The sequence below is a fragment of the Rhineura floridana genome, chromosome 19 (assembly GCF_030035675.1).
Source record: "Rhineura floridana isolate rRhiFlo1 chromosome 19, rRhiFlo1.hap2, whole genome shotgun sequence".
Lineage (NCBI taxonomy): Eukaryota > Metazoa > Chordata > Lepidosauria > Squamata > Rhineuridae > Rhineura > Rhineura floridana.
Genome location: NC_084498.1, coordinates 8,875,594 through 8,895,521, shown reverse-complemented (window position 1 = coordinate 8,895,521; position 19,928 = coordinate 8,875,594). Strand labels below are relative to the sequence as shown.

Below are 19,928 nucleotides of genomic sequence, written 5' to 3'. Positions count from 1 at the left end.
CAGGATTCTTTTGGGGGAAGCCATGACTGTTTATAGTGGAATAATAGAAGAATAAATGTATGGTGTGAATGTGCTCATATACTGAGGGACATACTTAGCTACACACATAAAAAACGAATAAACTGAACAAAACGGCGGCGGCGCCACTCACATCCCTGAAGTGGGCCAGGCCGCGCTCGCCCAGGGCGCTGAGGCACTCGTAGGCCGAGCCCGCCTGGAGAAAGAGCTGTGCCAGGCACATCGTCTCGCTGCGGAACAGGGTGCCCATGGCCGACGGTACACAGCCGGCCCTGAGGAAGGAGCAGGAGGAGCGGCAGCAGCACAGACAGCGGCGTCACAGGGCACCTCGGAGCCGCCTTCGCGTCGTCCTCGTCTTCGTCCTGCTGCGATGGTGGTTCCGAGGGCTGGCGGGTTCTCCCCTTCCCGGGGCCATGGAGACACAGGAAGGATGGAGACCGTCCCCCAAGCCCAGCTGCTTCCGCTTCCTTCTCAGAACTTCGCAGGCGCCTTTGAGATGGGAAAAGGCTAGAGCGGCGAACCGACTGAATTTCCGGTAAACAGGAAAGCGCCATTGTCCCGAGCCAAGTAGCGGTGTCGGTCTACACCTTGGCATCTCTATGAAGAACCCGCTCCCCTGCCTTCCCGCCCTTCTCTGCGATTGGTTCAAGTTTACACCGGAAGCGTGTTAAGGGCCGCTGCTCACTGCAAGCTTTGTTATAATCCTTCATTGACTCTCTATGGTAGGAACAAAAAGCGCTAGCCAGGCGGGCCGAACGACGACAAGCCCGGAGCTTCTCCTCTTCCTTACCAGGGCCGGCCGTTGGTACTCCCTAGGAAAGACGGAGCCCGAGGGGGAGGGGAAGGGATTTAATATTCAAGTCCCAAGTCCCTTGCAATATCTAGCAATATGTAGGACTTTTATTTAACGATCAAAGCAAACGTTTTGATAAGGGTAAATTAAACAGGAAGGGAATTCAATTCACAAATAAATAACCAAATCAAATTACTTTCCCTTTAAATCTGAATTTGATGCCTTGTTTCAGTTTCACGAAGTCTCAACACTACTGTATTTTTGTATGCATTAATTTTTATTTTATTTCTTGTCCTTAGAAAAACATACATTAAAAATGTCTCTTTACATAAACAGGTTTTTTTTTTTTAAAAAGTACCACTTATTAAAAGTATAGAAAAGCATTAACAAAATTGCTGTCTTTTGCCCTGCGTTAACTGAAGACTCATGTCTTATTCCATACTCTGTAGATTCTTTTCCAAGGATCACTCAGGACTGCTGCAACTAGTATGAAAAATGCCAGCACCAAGCCTTTGGCGAGAGCATGAGAGTATGGTTCTCCTGAAACAGAGTTTGAAATAGAAATTAATAGCAGGGCACCATGTTCTTTTTTTCTACTTATTAGCACTTAAGAAGAGATACAGGCCCCAATCCAGAAAAGCTCATGCTACAACACTACAGTGTGTGAAGCTGTACATAAATCAGAGGTGAGCAGCCACTCACAGCTGGGTGCAGAATGGAATATCCTTACACAGCTGAGAGAAGGGGCAGAGCCCACCAGAGTTGTGCCACTTCCACATATGCAAACCTCTACGTATTCAGAGGCAAATTTATTTGTTTACTGAAGTGTTTATAGGCTTTATTACTTGTTCCCACATTATTAGCAACACATAACATTTAAAAACATGGTAAGATAAAATTATAAAACAAAACTAGCAAACAATAATTATATACAAACAGCCCAGAAACACAATGCCTACTGACATTTTTAAAAGCCTCACCAACCTTAATGAAAAACAGCCAGAGATGGCTTCCTCCTCACTTATATATTTATTTATAAACATTAACAAACTGCTGTTATGAGAATTTTATTGTTAATGTTTATAAATAAATATAATAGTAAGTCTATGGCTAAAAGTCTTAGGACACTGCTTACTATTTTTTAAAAATCTCTAAACAGTGTACAACATAAAAACAAACATTAAAATAAAAATACAACATAATACTAATAAAATAGTAGCATAAAAGCATATAAACAAATAAAAACAGGAATCCAGGCAAACGAAGACAGGGTCGGATCTTATGGACCAGGGAAAGCCTGGGGAAAAATATATGTCTTCACCGGACATCTGAAGCAACTGATGGTTAAGAACATAAGGACATAAGAAGAGCCTGCTGGATCAGGCCAGTGGCCCATCTAGTCCAGCATCCTGTTCTCACAGTGGCCAACCAAGTGCCTGGGGGAAGCCCGCAAGCAGGACCCGAGTGCAAGAACACTCTCCCCCTCCTGAGGCTTCCGGCAACTGGTTTTCAGAAGCATGCTGCCTCTGACTAGGGTGGCAGAGCACAGCCATCATGGCTAGTAGCCATTGATAGCCCTGTCCTCCATGAATTTGTCTAATCTTCTTTTAAAGCCATCCAAGCTGGTGGCCATTACTGCATCCTGTGGGAGCAAATTCCATAGTTTAACTATGCGCTGAGTAAAGAAGTACTTTTGTCTGTCCTGAATCTTCCAACATTCAGCTTCTTTGAATGTCCACGAGTTCTAGTATTATGAGAGAGGGAGAAGAACTTTTCTCTATCCACTTTCTCAATGCCATGCATAATTTTATACACTTCTATCATGTCTCCTCTGACCCGCCTTTTCTCTAAACTAAAAAGCCCCAAATGCTGCAACCTTTCCTCGTAAGGGAGTCGCTCCATCCCCTTGATCATTCTGGTTGCCCTCTTCTGAACCTTTTCCAACTCTATAATATCCTTTTTAAGATGAAGCGACCAGAACTGTACACAGTATTCCAAATGCGGCCGCACCATAGATTTATACAACGGCATGATGATATCGGCTGTTTTATTTTCAATATCTTTCCTAATTATCGCTAGCATGGAATTTGTCTTTTTCACAGCTGCCGCACACTGGGTCGACATTTTCATCGTGCTGTCCACTACAACCCCGAGGTCTCTCTCCTGGTTGGCCACCGCCAGTTCAGACTCCATGAGCGTATATGAGAAATTAAGATGTTTTGCATAATTTTACACTTGTTTATATTGAATTGCATTTGCCATTTTTCCGCCCATTCACTCAGTTTGGAGAGGTCTTTTTGGAGCTCTTCGCAATCCCTTTTTGTTTTAACAACCCTGAACAATTTAGTGTCGTCAGCAAACTTGGCCACTTCGCTGCTCACTCCTAATTCTAGGTCATTAATGAACAAGTTGAAAAGTACAGGTCCCAATACCGATCCTTGAGGGACTCCACTTTCTACAGCCCTCCACTGGGAGAACTGTCCGTTTATTCCTACTCTCTGCTTTCTGCTTCTTAACCAATTCCTTATCCACAAGAGGACCTCTCCTCTTATTCCATGACTGCTAAGCTTCCTCAGAAGTCTTTGGTGAGGTACCTTGTCAAAAGCTTTTTGAAAGTCTAAGTACACTATGTCCACTGGATTGCTAGCACCTGAACCAGGGAGGGGAACTTAAAAGACTGAGTGGCTTGGGACTCTTGCCATCGACCTTTCGTATAAATAAACTATCTGACTCTTGGTATAAATAAACTATGTGTATATTTGTCAATAAACCAGCAGGTTCCCCATCTTTTTACCAGTATAGTAGCGTGTCAGGGGATAGAGAAGTTCTGGCCAGCAAACATCATTTCTCTTGCAGTCATATTCTGTGTAGTTAATCTGAAATCTGCAAAACAGTTTAAAATAAAGTATTACGGGCAGATAGATGTTCTCTCTATAGTGAGAGAACTAATAACATGGCCTTCTTGGTGGTGGCCTGAATGTGGGGCTCCCTCCCTGGAGAATTGTGGTTTTTCTCCCATCAATTAAACATTTTTGTTTGCCTGAGCTTTGGGCATACAGTGCCTTGCAAAAGTACTCAGGCCCTACTGAATTACAAATGGTACATTGAAATTTTGTACTGTATGATATTTTATTTTGAAACACTGAAACTCAGAATCAGTTATTGTAAGGTGACTGGTTTTCTGCTGGGAAATGTTTGTAAGAAACATAAAAAACTGAAACATACTGCTTGCATTAAGTATTCAACCCCTGTTCTGTGGAAGCTCCCAGTTTACACAGATGAAAGAAACTGCCCTGGCGAGGACACAATTACCTTACCATTGGCCTCCATCTGTGAGCCATTAAAGTTGCTGTCACATTGTCTGGATAAAAATCTCACTGTTGAAGGATCATTGGTCAGGCTGTGGATCTGAAGGAAAATGAAGACCAAAGAGCATTCTACAGACGTGAGAGATAATGCAGTACAAATGCACAGATTAGGAAAAGGGTACAAAATAATATCCAAGTGTTTGGATATCCCAGGGAGCACAGTTGGATCAATGATCAGGAAGTGGAAGGTGCATCACACCATCCAGGCACTGCCAAGAAAAGGCCATCCCTCAAAACTAAACGCTCGAACAAGAAGGAGACTAGTGAGAGAAGCCATAAAGAGGCCAACAATCACTTGGAAGGAGCTACAGAGTTCAGTGGCTGGGAGAGGAGTAATGGTGCCCCAGACAACCACATCAAGGGGTCTGCATAACACTGGCCTGTATGGGAGAGGGTGGCGAGAAAGAAGCCATTACTCAAAAAGTACCATCTGAAAACACATCTGGAGTTTGCCAGAAAGCATGAGAGTGCCCCAGCTGTGATGTGGGAAAAGGGGGGGATATTTAAATCCTGGATAGAATTAATATATCAGAAATGCACAGCAAAAGTATATGTTAATAATGAAGTATCAAAACCTATATGGCTGAAACGTCGAACTCGTCAGGGATGCCCACTCTTGCCATTATTAATTGCTATTTTTTTGGAACCATTAGCAACACTAACAAGAAATAACCAACAAATAACAGGAGTCAAATATGGTACGGAGGAATTTAAAATAAACTTGTATGCAAATGATATAGCTTTAACTTTAACACACCCAGAAATATATATTGAAAACACTTTTAAGGTGTTACAACTATATAGTGAAGCATCTGGATATAAAATACATATAGATAAATCTGAGTGCTTTGGAGTTAATATATACAAAAGGCAAACAGAAAGCTAAAGGACACGGGTTTACAATGGGAAGATAAACCAATAAGATACTTAGGCATTTGGCTACATCCTAATCTTCAAATAATCAAATATTATAATTATAAAAGATTGCTTAAACAGATTGAGGAAGATTTAAATAAATGGGGGAAATTACAACTGTCACGGCTAGGAAAAATAGCAGCTATATCCATGACAATCCTACCTAAGATTTTATTTATTTTTATGAGCTTACCGTTAGAAATAGAAAACTACAAACTTATTCAAATACAGAAAAAAATATTGAAATTTATCTGGTCAAACAAGCCAAAGTAGAACAGCAAATGAACATCTGTATCAAAAAATTAGTAATGGAGGACTTGGAGTACCCAACTTTATTAGGTACTATCAAGCAGTCAAATTATCGTTAATTACGGAATGGTTTGAAGATTGCGATAGTATCTTATTAAAAGGAGCAAGAAATGTATAGAAGAAGATTACAGGAACTACTATGGGTTAAGCCAAAAACAATAACAACTAAACAGAATTTTCTTACATCTACAAACACAGTATTTAAAGTATGGATTTACTGCGTAAAAAAGCTGGTCCCAGGTTTCTCCCCTCTGACTTCAATTTTGAGAAACGAATTTGTAAACAATAAACTACAACAAACTATTAATTACCATACATGGAGAAAACTGTTCAAGTATTGTGATTGGTTTAAACAAGGATTTATTATTTCTTATGAAAATGCAGCTGAAATTTTGCATAACGAGAGGCCTCCATTATTTCAATTTTTTCAATTAGAAAAAATAAAAACAAAACACGGAAACCCACATCCCTGTACAGCTTTTGAGACTTTTTTACTACAATCAGAGAAAAAGAATGCTATTGCTAAAATATATCAAATCTTTTCCTCATTAAGTATGCAACAATTGAAGATTGATGGGGTAAGAAGTTAACCTTAATAATTACCTATTATTACTTTTGTTCATTTCATATTTTGTTTTTGCTGTTGTTGTTGCTTTATTTTGTAATGCTTCTATGTAATCGAATTGGAACATTTTGTACTTTTACTTTAGCTTGAATAAAAATTTTTAAAAAAGAAAAAGAAAATTGTGGTCCACAAGCGATGTCCAACCAACCTGAAAGACCTGAAGCGAATCTGCCAAGAAGAATGGGCCAAAATCCCTCAGACACTGTGTGCAAAACTGGTACATACCTACCCCAAAAGACTTATTGCAGCAAAAGGTGGCTCTACCAAATATTAATGTGGGGGGGTTGAATACTTATGCAAGCAACACGTTTCAGTTTTTTGTTTCTTATAAGCATTTCCCAACATAAAACCAATGTCACCTTACAATAATTGATTTTGAGTTTGTGTTTCAAAAAATATCATACAGAATGAAATTGCAATGTACCATTTATGATTCAGTAATACAAGAGCATTGGTTAGGGGTCTGAGTACTTTTACAAGGCACTGTATGTGCATTTTCTGGGATCCAGCTGTGCTAATATTGGTTTTGTTATGCTACTGTTTTCAATTTTCCAATTTTAGATTTTGAATTATTGTATCTAAATGGCTGTATTTTTATTATGTTGTGCATTGTACTGACGACTCCTCTGGGAGAGAGGAAGATACATAAAGCGGCAAGGGATCCATCAGTCAAAGATAGAGAAGCAGGAATCTGCCTTATACAAGATCAAACTCTTTCTTCATCTAGTCCAGAACTAGCTATTCTGACTTACAGCAGCTCTTTAGCATCTTAGGCAAAGATGGGTTTTTCCCATCACTTGATCCTTTTAAACTGGAGATGCCAGGGATTGAACTTTGTATTTTCTGCTTACTCTAGCACTAAGCTATGGTTCTTCCTCCAAGCTTAATTGTCTTATGCATACATTGTCCCAAGTGATTTGTATGTCAGAACTACCACCCCTTTTTCTATCAAGTCAAATTCACTGTTTCATTTATGCTATTGTTATAACACATCTAGGCTGCTTTCACACTGCACTTTATTCCATTATTGTGACGATTTCTTACCTGGTAATTTGCGCATTATATTTGATCTTTCACATGACATACAGGCTAGTTCTGGAATTCTAGTTGAATATAGTGCAAGTTTAGTGCTAATTTTTGTGATAAGTAATACCAGAAATAATCAGTTTGCAAGCTTGGGAACCTGGAAAATCACAGGAGTTTTTTGCTAGCTGCAGCCGCTCACATGACAGGCATCCCAGCATGCAGTGCGTTCCCACTCTTTAGGCACACACTTTTTTTTTGCCTAATGAAAATTGTACCACTATTCCGGCATAGGTGTGGGTAGCAGCAGCATTTCCCACACACACCCAGGTCTATACAACTAAAAAATAAACATGTCAGATGGTAAAGGGAGAGGGGTTGCATGGCGATTGGATGAGATCTTAGACCTCCTACACAGTGGGGAACTACACTGCACATGTATATAATGGGTGAGGGACAAAAACAAGACATTCATTGCAGCTGTGTGAAAGACAGCTGTATGAAATGCCGGGATATTGGCTGAAAGACCTACTGTTCCCTAACGCAATAGGTGCTGCAGCATGAAAGCGATTTTAGAAATTGGGACAGAAGCGCTACCATTTTAATCCATTAAACTAGCGCAATAAGCTCCATGTCTGAAAGCAACCCTAATAGAATTACACTGACACTGCATAAAAAGAGTTACCTTGTCAGTGGAACAGGGGGTTGAGCTGGTATTTTAATAAACTGGACTGCAGCAGAGACAGGAAGAGAGCTGGCTTTATCATCACAGACAACTGGACACTGAACTTGCCATGTTACTGCTGAAAAACTGAATGTGATGGGAAAATCTATATTATAAATGTAAAACCTCAAGCAACAATAGTTAAAATATTAGGTTGTGCGTTGTTATGGCAGCTTTGGTTTTGTCAATAATCTTAGATAAGGTGATCTGTTATTCTCACCTGTATCAGTTTTTAAATATAAAAGGTCACAGGTTGCATTTGGTGACAACTGACTGCACCTTGAAATGACTTTTACTTTCCTATAACGGTCACAAACTACTTTTTGAACATTAAATGGTAGCAGTATACTTAATGAGGCTAAAATGGGAAGGGTAGCAATCTTAAGATATTTTGCCTTCATTTAGATGGCCTGATAGTGAACAACTACACAGGGTAATGTACAGTGATTGCTTTTTCTTCGCAGATCTTCACAGCAACCAGGATCTCTGAAACAAAATGTTCAACACCTTCAGCAGCATATCTTAGGAACAAAGAAAGCTCCCTTGCACCAGGCTCAGGCTATTTGCCATCTAGCCCAGTGTTGTCTATTCTGACTGGCAGCAGATGTTCAGCACAGAAGAGCTGCTCTCATCACCTGCTACCTGAGATCTTTTAAATTTGAGATGGTGGGTATTGAACCTGGGACCTTCTGCAGGCAGACCATGTGCTCTACTATGGAGCTATGGTTCCTTCCCTGGAGACCATATTCTGAATGTGAGTGCATATTTCAGAATCCTGAGAATCTCAGCTATTTTTTCCTAAACTAGTTTCTAGCCCTCATGGCTGCAAGTGTCTCGGCAAAGCCTGATGAGGTATCACAGCTCAGTAGTATGGGAAAGGCTGTTTGTACTAGTGTACAAAACCATAAATAACCAAGGACCTAAATATTTAAAGAAGTACTTCCCCCAATATCAACCAACCTCTCCTCTGAGATCAGTAGGGGAGGCCCTGCTCATGATCCCATCAACGGGTGACTAGTAACATGGCCTTCATGGTGGTGGCCCGACTGTGGGGCTCCCTCCCCGGAGAATTGTGGTTATCCCCCCATCAATTAAACATTGTGTTTGCCTGACGTTTGGGTATATATGCATTCTCTGGAATCCAGCAGTGTTAATATTGGTTTTGTTATGCTATTGTTTTCAGTTTTGTAATTTTAGATTTTGAGTTACTGTATCTAAATGGTTGTATTTTTATTATGTTATGCATTGCCCTGGGGCTCCTCTGGGAGGGAGGCAGGCACATAAACATAATAAATAATGATAATTATAGGATACCCAGTGGTTGAGGCAAAGGGCTTCAGAGTTCAGCAAAATACATTACACCTCCCCCAGCAGAAATCAGACAGTGATGAAACACAAATTTGCATGATATATTCAGCTTTTTTTGACACAAACTTTTTCCCTCCCCAGTGCAGAGTATAATACACTCATGATCATAACAAGGCAAGCAAGATCAGAACAAATGGAAATTACATTTCAATCAGAGACATATGCATCTAATGGGATGAGTATGTTGGCAAGAGGGAAGAGGAATCTCTTTCTGAACAGAAACTAGACTTCAGATTTACAATGGATAAAAGCAAACAGAAGAACACGTGAAGATGGCAAACATAAGTAGTATTTTTTACATACCTAATCTGTACTCCAAGTATCTCCTGCTGTGGAATCCCTTCCACTGCTCCAACATCAGCAGTGATAATCTGAATATTCAAGTGGGCAGGAATATCAGGACAAATTCCTTTTAAATCCCCCAAACTTGTGTTTGTATTTGGATCAGATGTATCTAAACCTGTTAATGGGGAAAAAACATTGTCCTGAGACAATGAATGATGTTGAGCAGTTTATCTTTATTCTTCCAAGGTTACAAGGGGAAAGGGGCAACATTATTTTCATTTATTTATATATATATTCAGCCCTTTCTCTTTAAGGGGCAAGGGATGATCTGCTAAATAAACATGAAGAAGACTGTACTGTTAATTACGCTTTCCAGAAAATAACAGAGCAGTCCTACACTCTGAACTATATGGAGGGAGATATTATTTTCTTTTTAGGGTTATCCTGCCTGTCTTCCATCATGGAACACAAGATAGTGTACACAGTAGTTCCCAGGCGGCTGCCCATTCAGGCACTGAGCAGATCCAGACCTGTTCACCCACGTGGCCAACTCATGTGCCTTCAGACCATAACCAGGGACCACATGCCACCACTGTATACTTTGGCCCCTCAACCAGTGTGACAATTACTCTGTAATTCCATTTATTTCAAAATATCAAAACTCAACTGCAAAACTTCAAATCAAATATGGCAAAGTATAGTTATCCTTTGTACTGTTTTAAATGTTATATGAAAAAGTTTATGCATGTGGTTAAACCATTGGCTACATTATGGTTTTTAATAAGAAAAGTTTTAACGATTTATATTTTTTTAAAAAACTAAAACAAAATTCAGCAATTGCTAGTGAATGTCACTACTCACGGATGATTTCCACCCAGTCATCTGCGACACTGGAAGAGGAGTTGCCCCTCTTCCCGACATGACTGGCTTGCACTAAGGAATTAAGTCTTTCAGTAACGTTCTCCCTGCAAACAAATATATATGTGTTGTTATAATGGAACGCAGAACATTTCCATTGTGGTTGGTCAGCTTATTACACGTTATCCATACTTAAAAATAAAATCTTCAGGGTTGCAGGAACCAACATGGGTATTTTGATGAAATAATTGCTTTCCTTTATATCAACAATGTCCTGGTTCACACACAGCGCTAGGCCATTTTTATTTGCCAAAGTGTGGTTTGTTTGATCATACAGAACAAGCCCAGGAGACTAACCATAGTTTGTTTTCTGAAACCATGGTTTGTTGTTGGCTTACCAACAGTGGCTTATTTTATTTTAACTATGGTTTGGCATGATGTCCAAATCCAACAGCTTCATTTAACCAATGGTTGGTTTGTCTAACCCATGCCACAGAAGCACAAAGCAAGAACATCTGCAAAACAAGCCAAGCTTTGGAGAAACTAGCTATAAGCTTGGTTACTTGACTGTGAGATGAATCATGGTTTGTTGAACAATCCATAGGTTAAAGAAACCATGGCTTAATGTTATGTGCAAATGCAGCCAATGCTAGAATTTCAGTGTGAGGATGAAATCGCTTCAGACATGCCATAAACAGAAAAAGGGGGGAAAACACTATCTCACCTCAGCTGACTGCAGCTATCATTAAGGTCAACTTCTAAAGTGCATCCAGAGATTGAATTTTGTCCAAATAAAAGCGGTGTGAGATTTGCTGATCTACACAAGCCTTTGCCATCTATGTGAGAGAAATATCTGCTTGAGAAATCCTCATATCTTTTTACAGGTTCTTGCTTGAAGTTTTATGGAATATTATTTTTAACAGAAATACTAAAATACACAATAAAAATAACAATGCTGAGACGTTACTGAGTTCCATTCATCTTTTATGTCTGTTAAAAACAGAAAGGTTTTAATTTAATCCAAGCTGAAGTAACTGAGCTGTCACAGTGCAACTCTACTTGGCAATCAAGACTGTAGCCCTGTGTTAGGAAAGCTTTTTAATAGTAGATCTCAATATTTCCCTTTTGGAGCCTTCCAAAGGAAAGTAGTAAAACATCAGAAGCAAATGTAGAAAAGCCATCTAAGGTTTTATTAGCTCTGCATTTGTCATAGATCAGATGAATAAAGGTAATACTTTATTTTACACTATATTACAAATGTAACCAAGAAAACATCTATCAACACCAATCATGCTATATTGCCCTATCCAAATAGCACTGAAGACTAAAACTAGTGTTAGCATAATAAACCTCAGTCTGAAAGGTTTATTTGCATTGCAGTTCTGTAACACTCCATATCAAAATGTAATACCAGGCTTCCAAAGGTATAAAGTGGTAACAGCATCAGAAGAATTCAGATTTGCTGCCCTAATCGGTTTTCCAACTTGATAACCTATACAGACAGACAGAGAGGGTTTTGCGTGAGGTTTTACAGATTTTCATCAATATTAACAAGCAATTTTGCCAAATAACTGCATTACAGTGCAATCTTATCTATGTCTACTCAGAAGTAAGTCTCTTTAAATTCAATGCGGCTTCCTCCCAGGTAAAGGGTTAGGATTGCATCCTTAAGCCTTCCTAGAGTTAAGATCCAAAACACCAGGTTTCTACATTTTCACTCACTGCATCTGCCATAGCAAATGCTGTTCTCTGGCTAGTGTTATAACTGACCAGCCTTGGAGCTCCAGAAGTAGGCAGGGATCATCCCAGCAGTTATGCAGTGATTTTCAATCCCGCCCCAGCTCCAAGGTTGAGAGAATGTGTGGAGTGGTTTGGCCACTGCCTTGGCAGCATAGGGCCAAATCAGCAAAAAAATAATAATAAAAGTTCCTGATCAGAAAAGGGAGGGCTTTCTTGGCTACTGCTTTAGAAGCAGCCACACCAGCACACTCCCTGCTCCACTGTGCTGCAGAACAGTGGATCTGGGTGGCATCCTTTGTTACTGCTCCGGTGTTGGCCATGCCAGCATGCTCCTCATGTTGCTCTCCTTCAAGAAAGAGAAGCGGGGGCCTCTTCAACCACCGCTCAGTAGAAGGTCTTGCCTCCGCTGAACATCACCCCAGCCAACAGAGGCTGGGCAAGGGCCTGGCAATTTTTGCCTTGGTTGCAAAGGCCTCCGGAAAACTTTCAACTCACACAAAAAATATTGCACCCACCCTTGAGTGTTCTGGATTCGGGCTGAAACCAAGAAGACAGTTGACACTAAGAGGAAGGGCAACAAATATTGATATGACACCCCCCCCCAAAAAGGAAACTTAATATCACTGACTGCTGACCACTGACATAGCAACATGTGTCTGCTAAGCCTATGAGGGATTTCACCTGGATTGCCAGACAATTCTTCTTTGCTTGTAGCGTTTACACTCACAAAGTTGACTGTGAATTTCTGTGTCAGTATCTCTAGTAAAGAAAAGGATGTGTTATCAATGTGTCCAAAAAGGAAGGACACCATTTTATTGAACCTTTAATTTCACATCACTATCATACACATCATTACCTAAATTTCCATAACTAGTGTACTCTGCAGCAATACTGTATGCTTTAAAACCCATCCCAGTTTTTCTGTTTATATATAGATCACTTCAAAGCTGGATAGACCTTATTTTTGTAATTCCTATACACTACAGAGGACACAGGTGTGCACTTTTCAGGACAAACAGCACAAGCAACAGCTATAGTCCACCCCTCAAGCGTCTGTAGCTACCTTAGGGGTGAGGACCCTCAGGGCCAGGGACCAAATGTGGCCCTCCAGACCTGTCGGGACTCTCCCCAGAGCACATCACTCACTGGCTGAGCTTCACACCACCTCAAGGGTTTGTGTCTGGCTGGAATGTGTTGCTGAACTCTGATAATGCCTCAAGCTTGCCTGTATGGATGGATGTGTGTGAGTGTACGTAGAAACCAGCCTAGCATACGAAGGTAAAATTTATATTCCTTGCTCCACCCACTTGTTTCTGCCCACCACCACCACTAGCATGAGGCCCTGAGAAGGTTGCCTAGAAGGAATGTGGCCCCCTGACTGAAAAGGGTTCCCACCCATGATCTGCGTTAACACTACGTGATATGGCACAAACAATACAAATTATGCTCCCTCCTCTTTGCATGGCTTTCCTCGCCGTAGGATAGACAGCAGACATGTGGCAGAATCTTCCCTTATCAAAGTGAATTTCTTTTGTTACACAGAGATGGAAAGCCCTCAAAGGGCTTTCGCCTCACAACATACTGAGGGAGACTCCTCCTCCTGAAGCAGACCAAGCATGAAGTCCTTTGCATAACTCTGCCTCTGAAGCAAGAGCAAGGAGTTACCCAGACTACCTCTGAAAGAGTTTAGCCACCAAATATCTGTAGCTACATTGAAACTAGGATATATGGCACAAACACAAAGGCTGGTAGGCTTTAGGCAACCCAACTACTTGAACCCAGCCAACAGAAAATTTGCTTCTCCCCTCCGTTCCCCCGCTGTGAACAGCAGGCTCACATCCCATATCACTAACTCCCTTCGGTTTCACAAACAGTTTGCCATGGGTGTGGGGATTTGCTCTTGGAGTGTACAAATCTTTGGGAACTGGCCACAGAACTAAAAGCCCCACTGAACAACTTGTTTTATATAACAACAATCTGATAATGTTTCAAGAAGATTATGCCACAAAATCAACATGCTGGGTGTGTGTGGGGTGGACTCTTGAGTAAGAAACACAAAATAAATATGATGGTACCTTCTGGACATATTGCTCCAAAAAGGAGAGTAACTTTTATTTCTATTATTCTCTTGCCTTCCCATATGAATGTATAATCTTCTGCAAAGGTCACATTTCTGCATTCTGGACACAAAGAAGATTTTTTATGGAGTCCAGCTTTCACTGGAATTGGAATGGAATTGGTGAAAACTTTTTAAAAATCTATAAAACTGCATGCAACACATACCTACCTCTACCAGTGCAGTTCCCGACATCCATGTCTTTCTCTTCCTGGGTCACCTGTGGCAAGATACTGTCTGGCAAGAAAAAACAACAATGAGGGCATTAAGTCTTAAAACTAGCTGTAATGGAAGGGATCACATTTCCAGCAAAGGGGATCCCAACTGTAGAATTAGGCTTCCACATACTGATGGTCTCTAGAATACAACTTGCATGAAAAGAATTTGAGATGGGCCTCAGGTTTACATAGCTGGATCCCTGCAATTAACATGCAATTGTAAGTGGCAGAGGTGGGGGGAAGGTATTCACAGCCCTCTCTTACATTCAGCAGATGGCTGGAGCTATCAGTTGTGGCAGTGCCCTCTGTTCTCAGGACATGGTCTGAAAGTAAAGAATGCAGCCATCTTGCTAAAGTTAAGCAGGTCTTGTTTCTGACCAGTAACCGTACAGGAAACCACCTAGGACCTCTAGGTACACCACCCTGAGTTCCATAATGGACAGAAAGTGGGATATAAATATGAAACAGAATCTGTGGGTCGATCACTGTTTGCAAGCTCTTAGTACAATTCACGATGAGAGCCAGGCTAGACCAAGTCAACCCTTGCACTGTTTTGCTTCATTTTAGCCTTGAAGATAAAGAACAGTTGAAGCCTGGCAACGATGCCTGAAAGAGATGATCACTGCAAACAGAAAATAACTGAAACTTTGGATCAGCCTTGTTCTGATATAACAATGAACTACCTATTATTTCCAATTAAAAACAAAGCATACCTCCAGTACCACTGTTTATTGCTGTGTCTGGCAGCATACTCCCCCCTTCCTTGCAAGTAGTGAGACATTCCACTTCAAAATTCCAAAGGAATGCAACAGGGGCATTTCTCGCACACTGCCCAGCTATGAATTGCTGTATCACATAAGAAGATAAAGAGTGCAACTTCAGATTTATTTTTGTGAAATTTGTTTTTCCTCCTGAACAAACTCTTAAGTCAGCAGTGTGGAACTTTTTTCATCCCTAACAGGCAATCACCTGGAGGCTCCGTACCAGTGGTGGATGGAGCCAGAGGCAAAATGGGCAGAGCAAAGGATGCAACTCGTATCTTAGTACAGTAGTCCAGGAGGTCTCAGCCTGTTGGTCTGTAGCATGTCTGCACTGAATAAATTATTTTCAATTTCATTGTAAAATACAATCTCTTATATTGTACCTTATTGTATTACAATTTGAATTCTACAGAATGCAAATTGTAATACAATAAAATACAATTTATAAGAAATGAAAAGAAGCAATAAAAACACAATTAAAAATAATACAGCACCTAGCACAGAGTATTACAATTGCTGCAACAGGGAGAAAAATCATTAAGTGGTCCGCGAAGACCCCCAGCAATTTTCAAGTGGTCTGTGGCAGATATTTATACAGTCCTACACACACACATCCTTTAATCCCCATCCAGGCAAGCAAGAGCTTGAAGATACATTCAAAGACCCAGCCCAGCCCAGCCCAGCCCAGCAAAAGCATTTGAAGAGGGTACACATTAGGGCCAGTGTGTGTGTGTGTGTGTGCGGGGGATGTTTTGGAAGAGAGAGAGAGTGTGGCTGGGGAGACTTCCCACAGCCTGATAGAGAAGTATAGTGGGTCACACTCCACCCATGAGCCAGAGGTTCCCCACTCTGCTCTAAGCAGACAAAAAAACAGAGAAAGTGGAGGGATCGCTCATGCAAGCAGGCCGCCATTACCTGAGGAACTGTAAAATACTCATTTTCCATGGTCATTATCGGCTCTCCTTGTTTGTAACCACTAGAATGTTTTCCTGGGATGGTTTGAAATGGAATCTTAAATGAAGAAACTTGGGGTGAAGAACTGCAAAAACATTTGTTTAGGAAAAAATACATTTGTATCATTATTAAAGCCTTGAAAGGCAAGTGTCCAAAGAATTAAATTAGGCATTTCCAGCAGCATTATACATAGTGCAGAGAAAGAGGACAGAGAGAAGCTGTGCTCAGGATCACTCCTTGAAACTGTTTGGCAGAACATTCAGGACAGACAGAAGGAAGCACTTTTTCACAAAGCACATAATTAAGTCATCAAACTCACTGCCACATGATGATAACAATGATGAAATTTATACCCTGCCCTTCCTCACAAAGGGAGCCCAGGGCGGCAAACAACAAATGATAACACTAAAACCATCTTTTTTTTAAAAATCTCATTATGCAGTGGTGGCCTCCAGTTCAGACGGCTTTCAAAGAGGATCAATCAAATTCACGGAAGATTGACCAATCAGTGGCTGTTGGTCACGATGGAACATTCACGTTAAGGGGATGTATGTCACTCAGCAGAGCTGCTGGGGAACAACCATGGGACAGAACGGTTTCCTCCATGCTCTGCTTGTGGTTGGAAACAGGTTGTGGACTAGATGGGCCTTTGGCCTGCTCTAGCAGAGTTCTTACGTTTGTAGCAGCAGTGCAATCTGCTGTAGCACATAACAGGGAGGAGCAAGTAATTGCCTGACGATAGCTGTGCTGCTCTTCTCTTCCCTCTCCCCAAGATGTTTTATCATCCTGTTTGTAGCAACAGGAGACAGAATGTACAGCCTTTGAAAAACAAATAAAGCACGAGGATCAGTGAAAGGTCTAAGAGTACAGCAGGGATGGAGAACCTGTGGCTCTCTAGGTTTTGCTTGACTAACTCCCATCAACCCCAGGTCAGGGATATTGAGAGTTGTAGCCCAATAACATTGGGAGCACCACAGGTTTCCTACCCTGCATACAGCACTGCTGAAGATTCACAGGTGCAGACCTGCGCAACAAACTGAACAAGAGACTACCTACTAGAGCCCTATATCAGCCTTCGTCATCGTGGTGTCCTCCAGATCTTTTGAACTACAGTTCTCATCAGCTGTAGTCAGTCCAGCTGTGCTGGTTGCAGCTGATAGGAGCTGTAGACAAAAACACCTGGAAGGCACCTGGTTGGCAAAGGCTGCCCTATACGACCGTGAAACATGTTACATACCGTGGGCACCTACAGTAAAGTGTTCTGCTGGGTGGTTAAAACACACCTATTTGTGAGGGCGTTCCCTAAGTAGGACTGGTTTTTAGTAGCCATTCTACTGGAAATTCTGGATCTCTGTTTTTAGTAACTTACTGTTTTATTGTATTAGTTTTATTTTATAAAGTGCCTTGCTATTTTATAATGAAAGGTGGTCTATACATGTTTTAATAAATAAATAAAATATTTTCTACAAGAATGAAAGGTTCACAAATTGGGAGGCAGAAATTAGGAAAGAAAAGCATCATCCTGCTTGTTGTTTCTTTGAAAAATATTCCTGGATGAGGGAATTAGCGGGAAAAGATAGATCACTCTGCCTGAAAAATACTAAAAAACAGAAAGTTTGCAAAACAGCATGGGCATGGGAGGTGGGGAGAAACTGTCTTATGCACTTGGTTAGGGGCTATTTTGCAGGCATACAAGTATAGATATCCCAGGTGTTTTTCTGTACTTACGTAGAATGGCCATGATAGAAATAACCAAGGAAAGGTGTATTGTTAAGGGAGGACTGCACACATAAGAAAGGAAACCAGTCAGGGACATTTTTCCCAGTCTGGACAGAGCACAGGTGGTCAAAAGGCAGATTGACATCTCCGCCAAATACTCCTTCAAAACAGGACCCACTGAACAGTTGCTTCATCTCTGAGGTACATTCCTGCGCGAAAGAAAGAAAGAAAATAGAAAAATATTATACAACAGAGATGGGCCCAACTTGTCATCAACCTAAAAAAAGACTGAAGCACATGACTTCCCCCAAAGAATCCTGGGAACTGTAATATGTCAAGGGTGCTAGGAATTGTAGCATTGTGAGAGGTAAAATACAGTTTCCAGGATTCTCTGGAGAATGTTATTGTGCTTTAAATTTAGGCTATGTACCGAGCCTGAGTAGCATCAGTGACTATAGGAGTGACTATATCTCAGTGACAGAGCACATGCTTTGCATGCAGGAGGTTGCAGGTTCAATCCTTGGCATGTCCAATTAAAAGGTTCTCAGGTAGCAGGTAGTAGGTTGAGTTCAGGATCTCCACCTGAAACCCTGGACAGCCATTCCAATCAGAGCAGAAAATGCTGGTCTAGACAGACAAAGCCTGACCTGGTAAAAGGCAGATTTCTGTGTTAACCTTAACAAAGAAATGCAAGGTGAGCAGGGCTGACACTGTGGAGGTGGCTCCTACTGCTTATCAACCCAGAGAGCTATATGCCACATTTTTCATATATTTAATTATTCTTCTTATTCAATTATTCCACTAGCAGAAGACCCAAAGAATCAACCATTGTTGGTTTATTATGCCACAATAGTAAATACAACGAAATATGCACAGTTCTTAAATCATTTTGCAGACATTTTTGTACATTTTCCCTACAAGTGCTTAAAATGCAGGGGGGGTATTCATTTTTCATTAGTTTTTAAAACCAAGAAACAAATAAAATTTTCCAAAATAAAATCTAAAGCTTCATTGTACAGTAGGGCCCCACTCATACGCGGGTTATGTTCCGGACCCCCGCTGGAAAGCGAAAACCGCTGGAAAGCGGAACCCATTGAATAGAATGGTGTGCAATGCCCGAAAACCACAGTAAAAGTGGAACAAGCGCCGTATGAGTGGGGCTTTAGTCTAATTGCATCTAATTGCAACCGCTGTATAAGCAAAGTGCTGTAAAGTGGGGCCCTACTGTACAGCATTATCACAAAATTTCATTTCATTAGTTCCAGGTTTCATTAGTTCCTTCTCACATAATTGCATTATATACAAGCTGTATATAAACTGTAGTTTCTGGACTGCCGCTGTAAAGCGGGAATCGCCGTAAAGCAGAACCCATTGAGTATAATGGGGCGCGTTGCGCGAAAATGCCGCAAAAGCGCAAAAATGGCTTTAAAACGGGAAATTTCCCCTAATTGAAAGCCACCGCATTAGCGCTGGTAAGTGGGGCCCTACTGTATACACATTTGCTTAACAAAATTATTAATAATGCAGGTTTCAGAAATTAAATGTAGGATTAGTACCAAATCACAGCAGCAACGGATATCGCAGGCTCCTGCAGTGAGATTGCAGGGACAAGAGCCCAGTGGCTGAAACACTTGATTGGGGATCACTGTTGCATTATCTATTTTAAAAGAAGAAGAACACTTAGGGGTCTGAACCTTAGGGGGCTTCTCCCTCTCCTAAGCTGTCATCTAGCAGCAGCCATTCCATCTGGCAGTAGCAGGGGGAAACATGGGAAGCAGGGCCACTCCTTTGGCTCTGCTGAGCAGGGCTGTAGTTGTCCAGGATCTCAGGGGTCTTAGACCCCTTACATTTTGGGGAGCAGTGTCATCTGGGAGCCAGGGACATCTGTTGTTGTGGGAGAAGACATTAACAAGGTTCTCATTCTCAGTCCAGTATGGAAAAAAAACTGAAGGGAGCATGGCTGTGACTATTATGAAGGGGCCCAGCACTTCTGAATTTACCACTACACTGCTAAGAAACCAATTCCTTTTGAGTCTTCCTCTCCCTGAACTATTTTCATTCAAGCTGGTCATGAATAACCTGTTGTCTGAGGTTGCCTCAGCCCGTTTACTTTTGCACTGTGTCTCCTAAAAAA

At 41.2% G+C, this 19,928-nt stretch overlaps 2 protein-coding genes and 1 long non-coding RNA gene across 12 annotated transcripts in view; 1 reads left to right on the top strand and 2 right to left on the bottom strand.

Annotated features, from left to right (window-relative positions):
• ATP6V0A2 (ATPase H+ transporting V0 subunit a2) overlaps positions 1-553 on the bottom strand; it is a 40,638-nt gene extending 40,085 nt beyond the window's left edge. The window contains exon 1 of one of the 2 annotated variants that reach the window (XM_061603443.1): positions 152-553. In XM_061603443.1, coding sequence (XP_061459427.1) covers positions 152-268 — 117 coding nt within the window. In that variant the 5' untranslated portion in view covers positions 269-553. The remainder of the gene's footprint in view (positions 1-151) is intronic. The other variant, XM_061603444.1, reaches the window with a different exon arrangement.
• LOC133373527 (uncharacterized) lies at positions 263-10,095 on the top strand. The gene is made up of 3 exons (XR_009759689.1): positions 263-740; positions 8,240-8,441; positions 9,225-10,095. It is a non-coding gene; the product is annotated as an uncharacterized LOC133373527 (long non-coding RNA).
• The window catches only part of TCTN2 (tectonic family member 2), a 23,146-nt gene continuing 4,286 nt past the window's right edge, over positions 1,069-19,928 (bottom strand). For 4 of the 9 annotated variants that reach the window (XM_061603449.1, XM_061603448.1, XM_061603446.1 and 1 more), the window contains exons 5-19: positions 19,351-19,451; positions 17,804-18,003; positions 16,751-16,894; positions 16,037-16,160; positions 15,074-15,206; positions 14,314-14,379; positions 14,102-14,206; positions 12,708-12,785; positions 11,698-11,778; positions 11,011-11,122; positions 10,290-10,393; positions 9,447-9,603; positions 7,737-7,862; positions 3,606-3,694; positions 1,071-1,351 (exon numbers count right to left, since the gene is read on the bottom strand). In XM_061603449.1, coding sequence (XP_061459433.1) covers positions 1,236-1,351; positions 3,606-3,694; positions 7,737-7,862; positions 9,447-9,603; positions 10,290-10,393; positions 11,011-11,122; positions 11,698-11,778; positions 12,708-12,785; positions 14,102-14,206; positions 14,314-14,379; positions 15,074-15,206; positions 16,037-16,160; positions 16,751-16,894; positions 17,804-18,003; positions 19,351-19,451 — 1,736 coding nt within the window. In that variant the 3' untranslated portion in view covers positions 1,071-1,235. Of the gene's footprint in view, positions 1,352-3,605; positions 3,695-4,128; positions 4,220-7,736; positions 7,863-9,446; positions 9,604-10,289; positions 10,394-11,010; positions 11,123-11,697; positions 11,779-12,707; positions 12,786-14,101; positions 14,207-14,313; positions 14,380-15,073; positions 15,207-16,036; positions 16,161-16,750; positions 16,895-17,803; positions 18,004-19,350; positions 19,452-19,928 lie in introns of those variants that run through there. The other 5 variants (XM_061603452.1, XM_061603453.1, XM_061603445.1 and 2 more) reach the window with 4 other exon arrangements.